This window comes from Leuciscus leuciscus (assembly GCF_965113295.1).
Source record: "Leuciscus leuciscus genome assembly, chromosome: 20".
Taxonomy (NCBI): Eukaryota; Metazoa; Chordata; class Actinopteri; order Cypriniformes; family Leuciscidae; genus Leuciscus; species Leuciscus leuciscus.
In genome coordinates this window covers 22,221,180-22,232,033 of record NC_138744.1, presented here as the reverse complement: position 1 = coordinate 22,232,033, position 10,854 = coordinate 22,221,180, and the positions used below count along the sequence as shown (strand labels likewise).

Below are 10,854 nucleotides of genomic sequence, written 5' to 3'. Positions count from 1 at the left end.
TTGCTAGAGAAAACCACTGTTAAAGCAACTGAAGCTTAATATTTATGATAACCAAGGCCGCCTTAATGCACGGGCTTACCTGGGCTGAAGCCCAGGGGCCTCCCAAGTTCAGGGGCCTCCCATGTTCAGGTTCATGATGAGCTGAAAAGGTCATAGCCTATTGTTTTAACTTGTCAGATTTTGTCGCTGTATGTCGCTAGTCGCTTGTGGGTGTTGGTAGTGCTGTCGCTCTAATGTTATTGTTAAGGTGCGTTCACACCAAACGCGAATAGAGCGTCTGGCGCGAGTGATTTCAGTGTTGTAAAGACGCGTTTACGCGCGTCAAGAGGTCCCGCGGCGCGAATGAGGCGAGACTGCTCGTCTGGCCACATCTATACAAAACACCACCACAAGTGATATTATACAACTCAGGGGCGTAGCAACCGGGGGGGACGGGGGGGACACGTCCCCCGCACTTTTAGAAACACGGGATTCTGTCCCCCGCATTTATTTTGACCCAGCGTCAATATTTCCGCCCGTGTTCTCTGATTTGTTACTTAGACTTGAGTGAACTAACATTCAGCCAATCACAGCGCGAATCATCTCTTGGGTGTGTCTGCATGAGCTTCAAATCTCTTGTTGCTCTTGCGAATTTTCGTTCGTTTAGTCCCTTTGCTGTTAGGCCGTCTGGAGTAAAATGCACCCCAGAAAAAAAGCAGAGGACGATTACATTCTTTTTACAAACACACAAACACATTATGTTAACAATAATTTATTTGCACACAAAAAAAGCATCATGATCAGTTTTTTGGCTGTCTGATGATGACAATGATCGTGAGGTGCTTGAAAGCAGCTTTTGACGCGTTCGACCCGAGTTCGAATCCGCCTTTTGCCGAACTCGCTCTTCTCCATTTTCCCAACACATATGAGATGTCAAATTTATAGCCTAACATAAAGGTCTCTAGCGTTATATTTTGCCAACAAACTAAAATTGAAACCGTGATATGGCTTTGTTGTTTGTTCCTTTCTAAAACAGAACAAGACTTTAACTAATTAGCCAGTCTGTTTGTGCTGCGTGATATAAAGAAAAGTGCGCACTTTGCTCACCGATCAGCTGGTGATCTGGCGTTAAAAACCACTCAAGGGTTTATTTCTTGCAAGTGAAGAAATTAGGACAAAAGTATTGTAATTTCCCTATACAATAGTGTAATATAAAATATACTTTTGAAATATTCATTTTCATTTATAAAGTATAGACATTTATAGGCTATGATTTTACGTCATATAATAATATAATAATGATTTGTATAATTATTCCTAATAACTGTTTGGCATTCTAAAACACCAGTGATAATGTAATGTAGACTGATAGTCTATAGGCTATCATAACTAAAAAGATGTTTGAGCCCTCTTTAGGTACAAGTCAATGCTTTTTCTTTGTTCAATGTGCATAGTTCATGGGTTGAATCCGGTTAAAGCTCTTAATTTTGAGCTCTCAAAGTGCAGGAGATTGATGCATTTAACCTTAAAATGCAAAAAAAAAATCTTCCGGGGGAGCATGCCCCCGAACCCCCCTAGAAGGTCCGTCAACCCAACATAGGGGGTATCATCACCATACAGCTTTTGTCCCCCCCACTTTTATAAAGGTTGCTACGCCCCTGACTGCAGCAGTGCTAAACTTGCATCATAAAACTACAACACTCGAACTATAAATGTATGAATTTAAACTCACTGAGACTGTCGACAGTTTCTTTTCCATGCATCATTTTATTATATCCATGTTTGTGGTTAGTTACAGTCAAATCATATAAAACAGTGAAATCGCCCTTGAACTCTTCTGTCTTGCCGATTCACATGCAATTTCACTCGAGACGGTGACGGGAGCTGAGCTCCACTGAAAGGCTTCTTTCCTCTTGGTCGTCGCTCGCGAAAATCGCTTCTCATTTGCATAAAGTTGAAATTTAGTTGCTGTGTGTGGTTGTTAAATAAAGTGTCTTGTGTTTATGTGCTCAGTGATATGTTAATAACAATATTAAAATGAAAAACAATATTTTAAAAAATCACTGTTGTAGGTCTCAAAAGAAACTAATGCATTTTGTGATGTAGATTATAGGCTATTACACTTTTTTTAAATGAGACTCTTTAAATTGAGGGGATGGGGGGCCTACAAAACCTCTCAGCCCCGGGGCCTAACATTAGGTTAAGGCGGCTCTGATGATAACCTTTGACAGTTGTGTATCAAAAAGATTTTCAGTTGAGTGTAAAGCAACATTCAAAGCTTACAACACCATGCAACTCCAAGTAGCCTATGTTGTCTTGAGCTATCATCCTATAATATAAAAGCTATGTCAATAATAGCCTACAGACAACTTTGGGAGACAGAATCAAAACACAAGAATATATTTGTAAATATTTATTTAAACATGCAATAATAGACATTTAAAAAGCTTAATCTCAGTCATTCGTGAGAAACGAACAGTTAGGAGTAGTTTAGGACAAAACGCGATCTGAGGCGCTCACGCTAATAATTTCTGTTCCACTTGCTTGTATTGGTCGCCCCGCCCACGCTATGGTCTCGTAAATATTCATGGTCGCTCCACCCATTGGAACCAAATATTTCAGGAACGGAATATAGGGGAGAGCGGGGCACAACCTAACGCTTTTTGACTTTCTCAGTTTGTGTAAATCTACTTATGGTTCAGAGTATTTATTTTTTCCCACATTAATTTCCCACATGTCTAGTACAATTATGTGGTTTTGTTTTATTAATACAGTATATACTTTTTTCTTGATATACCCCGAAAGAATGGAAGTGAAATGTGACAACATGCCCCATTGGTGGGGTACAATGTAACATGTGTGGGGCACATTGTAACATAACATATGACAGCTTAAAATGTTATCTGATCTAATAAAAAATATATACAAAATAATGGCAATTTTTAATAATTAAATATAAACACATTTTTTAGTTTTGACTACGAACACATGAAAACACAGCTATACAACATAGTTCAAAACAAATAAATAATTAGTCATTTCTGAACATTGACTGTCAGTCTTTATTCACCTTTTCCTCACGTTTTCCCAATAAAATTAATAAAAGTATAGAATATAATAGCATATTTCTAATAGGGGCACATTGTAACGCAGTGTTACAACATGCCCTCGCCTGCACATCTGGGATTTAAACCCTGCTAGAGTCTTCTGCTAGTTAGCGAAGCATTAAAGAACTATATCAACTGTTAAATAACATCTTGGAGATTAAAATAATATCAGATTTGTCTTATTTTAAATAAACACAAAAAATAGAGATGAAAAATTAACTTAAGTAAGAAATTTACGTTTGCTATGGTTTAATAAATGTCTATGGATATCTTCCAAAAAAAAGAATAATTTTGGCGGATTTTTTTTTTCTATATAGTGTTGATATGGCAACTAGTAAATACACAAAGTTTCGTCATCCAAGCATGTGCGGAAGTATTTAAAACAAGCGTGTTACAACTAGCCCCGCGTTAGGTTGTGCCCCGCGCTCCCCTATTGTAACACCGTAAAGCAATTCGTTACATCGCGAGACCTGATATCACGCGATACTTCCTGATGCTGAGCCGCCGGCCCAAAATTGCAAAGTTTTTCGGCTCACAGGCGCTTGGGGGGTGCGAGACGACCAACGTTCAACCCGAAAAAAGTCATATAACTATTCCAATGACTCCGAAGCTGTTCGGTTAAGGTAGTTCACCTTTAAGTGATTAATTTACAGCAAAACAAAATAGAACATGTATAAGCCTTGTCTTACATTTCATAATGAACTGGATTGGAATGTGTGCAAAGGATAGTGGGTGATTGAAGGACGTGAAGGATACACTTGATGCATCCTTCAAAATGAGCTGAATAAAGGACGCAAAAGGAAGGCTGCCTTCTAAGGGTCCATAAATTGTGGCGGCCTTTCGCGGCACTTGATGACGTGGCAGCCGAGATATGCAGCCTTGCTAGGCTTAGAAGAAAGCAACCTTCTGATATTGCGGCACCCACTGAAAGCAGAAGGTCTGGACTCTACCGCAGCTTGGTGGGCTCCATGGGCTTGGTGTCTGAGGCTGAGACTACAAGCTGGCAGTCTCAGACTGGAAGTTAGGGCAGAGCTTTCAATTGCACCACCTCACCACTAACCATAACTTCAACTATAAAAACCTCTGCATGTATTAACCCAGAATACTGTCTAACAATTGATGGCTGCTCTGTCAAGTCTTCGTCGTTATAATAAACAAAGTCCAGTTGGTCCAAAATGCAGCAACTAGAGTTCTTACTAGAACCAGGAAGTATGACCATATTAGCCCCGTTCTGTCAACACTGCATTGGCTCCCTATTAAACATCGTATAAATTAACAATTTTGCTGACTACTTACTAAGCACTAAATGGTTTAGCTCCCCGGAACTTGAGCGAGCTCTGAACACATTATAGTCCTTCACGTATACTGCGATCTCAAAATTCTGGCCAGTTGATAATACCTAGAATATCAAAATCGACTGCTGGCGGTAGATCCTTCTATTTAGCACCTAAACTTTGGAACAGTCTTCCTAACATTGTCCGGGAAGCAGACACACTCTGTCAGTTTAAGTCTAGACTAAAAAACCCTCTCTTTTACCTGGCATTCATATAGAACATTACATTTCTATTATTCAAATCAGTTAATTGATTATTAGCTGCATAGATTAGGTCAGCCGGAACCGGGGACACTTCCCATAACACCTGATGTACTCTTTACATCATAAGAAGAATGGCATCTACGCTAATGTTAGTCTTTCTGTTTATTCCGAGGTTTACTGAAGTCAGCCGGACCCGGGCCGTATCCAGATCAGATGGTGGACAGTGCCTGGACCCATCCATGACGCATCCCTGAAGTGCCAGCCTCATCAGCCCTGTGAAGGCCTCATCGACACGACTGCCATCGGCACTGATCCTCAACAAACTCATCTCCATACCGGCGTGATGACTCCGTCGTCCAACCAGATGAAACTGGATAATATTCTGAATGTTCTGATCCAATCTGACTTCTGACCTGTAATGCTGCCTGAATCATAATCATACACTGTTCGCTCGTTGGGACTGGCCCCGACTGAGCCTGGGTTCTCCCAAGGTTTTTTTCTCCGTTTTGTCACCTGATGGAGTTTTGGTTCCTTGCCACTGTTGCCTTGGCTTTTAGCTTGCTTAGTTGGGGACATTTAATATTCAACAATATTATTGATCTGCCTTATTTAAGGTAGACGATGACGCAATTATCTTCTAGAAACAAACTTTGTTGTATTATTTTCATGTTATCACTGTGAAGCTGCTTTGATACAATCTGTATTGTAAAAAGCGCTATATAAATAAAGCTGACTTGACTTGACTATAAACTCCACCCTAGCAAATGCCTAACCCCAACCCACCACTAATCCTTTTTCTTAATGAAGCTACAATATCCTCCCTAACTTCCAGTTTGAGACTGCTGGCCTGGTGCGGCTGCCCTGAGACTCCCGAGACGTTTGGATCTGTGGTTCTGCAGTTGGATACTATTGGGTAGTCCTTTTTGGAGAAATGAGCGCCACATACTCCTATATCACTCTTCCAAAGAGTGCCGGATTTCTCCATAGCCGCTCCCTGAATCCTCCTGTCTGAACCCCGGGGTTCCTTATCACTGTTGTCTTTGACTTGCTTAGTTGGGGACACTAATTAATCAGTAATATTATTGATTTCACTGAACTGACACTATACTGGATGAGAACAAAACTTGAACTGAATTGAGCTGGAGGATATCTGTAGAACTGCTTTAGAGCTGATTTGACTTCATAATTGACCATTTTGAAACATTGACACTGTTATTGAACTGACACTGACTCAAAGTTAATAATGACACTTTTGCCATTACTCACTTTGAACTCTAGAGCTGTTTATAGCTGAATTGGACTTATTTCATGATGAACTTTACAGTTATTTAACTGAACTGAGTCAACACTGAACTTACTTCAGCTGAATGACACCTACTTTACAGCAGAATTCAATTCTGTTTGCGAGCCATTCCACTGAATGGGTGACATTTGCTTGTTGTAACTCTTCAAAATTAAACTTAATTTTTTTAATCTTTTTTCAACACTGAATCTAATACTACAGATATTTAACTATTCAAAAAGCATGTTTAAAAGCATGTCAATTAATTCCTTTGTTTTCATCACAAGAAAGTGTTTATTGTAAAGAAATTGTTGGTTTTATGTTCAAATAATTGATATTTGTGAAAAAAAAAAAATATATATATATATATTAAGGAAGGTGTATTTTAATAAAAAACACAAAGCCATTTTTTCATTTTAAAGAAGACCGAAGTCTCAAATTTATCTTTTTTTTTAATATAATTTAATTTATTAAACAATTATATAAATGATGGACCAAACAAAACTGATAAAAACAGTGGTTTAACTTTATTTATTTTTTAAGACATTTAAAAAAAAGAAGAATGAACATTGGGTAACAGGAATGAGTATCCATATGTGTGTGCATGAGAGGGAGTGTACATGACTGTGTGTGCATAAGATGTCTGTGATGAAGTGATGTACTATGTGCTAGTAGTACTTCACAGCGAAGGAGGTGGAAAGAGAAAGAAGGAGAGAGATAAGAAGAGAGAGGAAGGGAGAAACAGGGAAGTTAAGACAAAAAGGGAGAACACAGAAGGTTGCGGGTGTGTCTCGCTCCTTCCCTTGCAGGATGCCATGGGCGGGTGTTTCTGGCACCTGCATAGTATGGGTTCTCTCCATCTTCTACAAAATATAAGAAAGACAAAATGTTTAAGTCACTTCGTGATGGACTGGCTCCCTGGAAGTATGGCATTCACATCGTAAAACTAATACTAATGTCTACAATTTAAGTAATTGCAACCTTAGAACTCATAATTCAGGTGAATTATATCAACTAATATTTACAGTATTAAATCAACAAAACAGAGGACTCTACTCACTCCTGTTACTTTAACTCACTCCTGTTATTTTTCATATGAGTAACAGGGCTGAAAGTAACAGGATTGAGTTTTTAAGGAAAAAGTCATCAAATACAGACATATGACCACATAGCATGAGGACACTGAGCAAATTCTAGTGACTTACCAAAAGTTAATATTTTTTAAAATAAACAAATAACATCTAAGAAATAATTTAGGTAACAGGACAGTATGTTGAGATTGACCTTCTCAGTGAAACAAAAAAAAACAACAACATTTAAAGCATAGATTGGATATAAAGTCACACAACAATGCAAAAAAAAAAAAAAAAAAAAAAGTCCCCACTGGACATGTAACAAATGCTATTTTTTGGGTATTCTAGTTATTAATGTTTTTAATTATACATTTTAAATTTGCAGGTATAGCTTAATGTGCTGGACAATTTGCTTAATAATAAAATGTATTTTACAATAAATTTTCATGTGTTTTATACATAATATGGTCACCCATTCGGTGGAATGGCTCTTGCATCATTCAAGAGTATTTTCCTGTTTGTTAGGCTACTGTAAGCTGCTTTGAAACAGTCTGTATTGTATAACGCGCTAAAGGAGATGTTTAGCCGAAAAAATTGCTTTCTTGCATGAGTCATTTAAATGAATTGCTTAATTAAAATAAAAAAGCTACGATCTCTTCTCGCCACCTACTGGTCAACTGCTGGGTCTGAGTCATTCAAATCGGTTCCTTCGAACAGTTCAACATAGATCCATATTTTTGCATATTGCTGTTTATCGCATTAGAGTTTTATTTATTTATTTATTTTTTAAAATAAGACTGTTTAATATCATCACTTTGATACAGTAATTTTGGCTAGTTCAGTTCTAGGTTGTTGATTTGTGAACTGCTCGGATCGATTGAGTATGATTCGAGATCGATTCGTTCAGACCGGTTCAAGCAATTCATTGAAAAGATCCGAGTAACGAACGAGTTGTTCACAAATCGGACGTCGCTACTACAAAGATTCGATTTTATTAAAAAATCCGAATTATTAGTTTACACTTAGCTAAAATAATATTTAGTTGCAGTTAAAATTATAATTGGCAATATCCTATATTAAAATTGCATGCTTCTTCAATCGTTTACTTTGAAGGGCGAAACACTAGACAACACCTGAGACAGACCACTGTAGGCTAAGTTACAAACTTTGGTGACTTTACCCATTATTAAAACGGATTAATTGGTTTGCAATTTGCATGTTTAACAATACATTTCTTGCTATACTTTACAGAACATACTGCAATCGATTGACAACATCGTTCGCCTGTGTGGATTAGCAACGGGATCAGTAACGTTAGCAGGTCGCTAAACATTGGTAAGACGAACGACATTATATTCAAAATAAAACTAACATTAATGTCAAATGGAGACCCGTGGAAAACTAAAACTAATATAACGGCTGCCACGTTGTTGACTTTAGGCATATCTCATGGATCAGTCCGGCATTCAGCCTGAAAAAAGTAAGTTGCAGCTTTTCTCCTGGTTTTCGATTCGTCATTGTCCGTTTTTATACACAAGCTGATGTTTGAGCGTTGCTTATCATTGTTATTTATCCAGTGGAACTCGTGGTTGTCACTCATGTTGTGGATGCCATCACGTTTTGGGCTCAGGTAAGCTTAATATTTACTGTTTACGCTAACATGTTAAGCTAGTGTGAGCCAAAAATGTATTGAAACATTTCAGAATGTGAAAATCAGAATATGCAGTATGTTCATCCATATGCTGGTCTTTGTTTCATCAGAATGTAACAGACAAAATAAATGAGAAGATCAATGTTATGCTGACAGAAAAATGCCCCATCGCGCCTATACTGATGGGAAGGCCAAGTTCACACAAGGCAAGTAATATAATGGACAAATAGGAAAGGTCTACAAGATCTGACTCTTTACTCCATTTTCCTGTGTAGGTCTATGGGGCACGATATTCAGAGGACAAGTGCTGGTACAGGTGTACAGTGCAACAGCAAACAGAAGACAAGGTTTGTAAAAAGCTGAGTAAATCAAGAAGGGACCAATCAGATAGTAGCCTCAATTTGGGAAGAAATCGAGTGCAACAGTTTGGTTCTGGAAGTAAAAATACCATTCATTTTCTCCATACGGGAATTGATTTTAAACAATAACTTATAAACCTAAAGACAGATCTACTTTAATCTACGAGGTTGCTAATCAATGATATTTGCTTTTTTTTTTAAGCCTCCAAGTCCATATTATTTCAACAATATATTTCAAATAATCATGTTTAACAGTGGAATTCCTGCTGAAAAACGACATTACCCTAGCCTGACTACGTCAGACTTCGTATATCCGCTCAATTTCAGTTCGCTTCTGTTCTCAGTCTGAGATAGCGACCTATCTGCCAGTTTTCCTCCGGCCTCAAAACAGCCGGCCAATCAACGAACAGAGGGCGGGCTGAGAGCCGTGACGTAGACGCTGATTGTACCGTGGATGCGTAGATTTACTTCACATAATCTGCAAAAGTCGTTCACAGCCATGTTCACTCCGGTATTTCGCTCTATGGTTTTGTTTTCGCATCATACATGTGTTTACAGTGGAAGTTCGATGTGGCTGAGCTGGCGCATAACACACGTCATAACAAAACGTTATGTGATTGGCTTACGGGTAACCAATGATTTTAAACTTCAGACAAGCGCCCCCCTGCGAGAAAGAAAACGCTTTTCAATGATGCCCTTCCAGACTCTGTCTACGAAGCAAAGCGAAGTAGCAGAGTTTGGTATTACCAGGCTAACATTACCCATGATTCTGCAGAGAAATCTCCACCAATCAGAGAATAGAAACAAGTAAATCTTGCCAAAATAACTTTAGCACCCACTCACTCCCTACCCTGGTAATCCAGAGTTCTCGCGAGAGCACAAGTTGAATTTGCTCAGCGAGTTACTCTGGTGTCGAGTAATGATGCTCATTAAATATGCCGCTCGATCTGAGCTGCACCAATCACATCGGGTTATCTGATATAGGCAGGCCAGAGGTGAGCTAAACAGATGACAACAGCGCTGTGACGTCGAAGTCATTAGTAAACATTGCAAGATGGCTATGGATGAATACCAGTTGTTTGAAATGGCTTTGGCCGCTACAATGAACGAGTTACTGTGCGTTCACACCGGACGCGAATAGCGCGTCAAATTCGCGCCTGCCGCGTCTAGTAGTTATACGCTTGACCACTTTGTATCCATTCGCGCGTCAAGAGCGAAATTTACGCGCGTAAAAACAAAAGTTTGAAGCGAAATTTACGCGCGTCAGAAGCAAAAGTTTCGAAACCCGTTGGCGGCCATCTTTTTACAAGATATCTGATGTTGATCGATCATTTATCGAGAGAGTCACCGCTCTGTATTTGCTCTGGAGAGCAAAACAGCGGCGTAGGGATCATCGTCGCCGTATTTGGGTCCACCAGACCCTTCGGAGGCGAACCCAGTTTGGCGAGTTTCACTTTTCATTTGCTCAAGGAGCTGCGCCTGGGTGACGGCCGCTATCAGCGGTGCTTCCGCCTGTCTCGCGCCCAGTTTAATGACCTGTTGTCCCGCATCGAAGCGAGGTTCACCCGCGCCCTCACCCACATAATCTGTAATTTATTTTTGTATTGATGATAAATGGAGGTGCTCTACGCCTCATTCGTGCTGCAGGAATTTTTTACGCGCGTAACGCGTCTTTGCATTGACTTAACATCGAAATCACTCGCGCCTGACGCGCTATTCGCGTCCGGTGTGAACGCACCATTAGACTTGGCTTTTTATCTAACACAGGAACAGAAGACGCCGCTCGATTCGTTCCTTTGCAAGAAGGACGTTTTTGCTGTTTTGCCGACCGGATACGGCAAGAGTATAATCTACCAGTTAGCTCCG

General features: G+C 39.4%; 1 protein-coding gene across 1 annotated transcript in view; it reads left to right on the top strand.

Moving 5' to 3' along the window:
• The window catches only part of stk31 (serine/threonine kinase 31), a 62,216-nt gene that overhangs the window by 17,896 nt on the left and 33,466 nt on the right, over window positions 1-10,854 (top strand). The window contains exons 2-6 of the mRNA XM_082150522.1: window positions 8,230-8,313; window positions 8,419-8,458; window positions 8,556-8,608; window positions 8,740-8,835; window positions 8,905-8,976. Of these exons, the coding sequence (XP_082006648.1) occupies window positions 8,428-8,458; window positions 8,556-8,608; window positions 8,740-8,835; window positions 8,905-8,976 (252 nt within the window). The 5' untranslated portion in view covers window positions 8,230-8,313; window positions 8,419-8,427. The remainder of the gene's footprint in view (window positions 1-8,229; window positions 8,314-8,418; window positions 8,459-8,555; window positions 8,609-8,739; window positions 8,836-8,904; window positions 8,977-10,854) is intronic.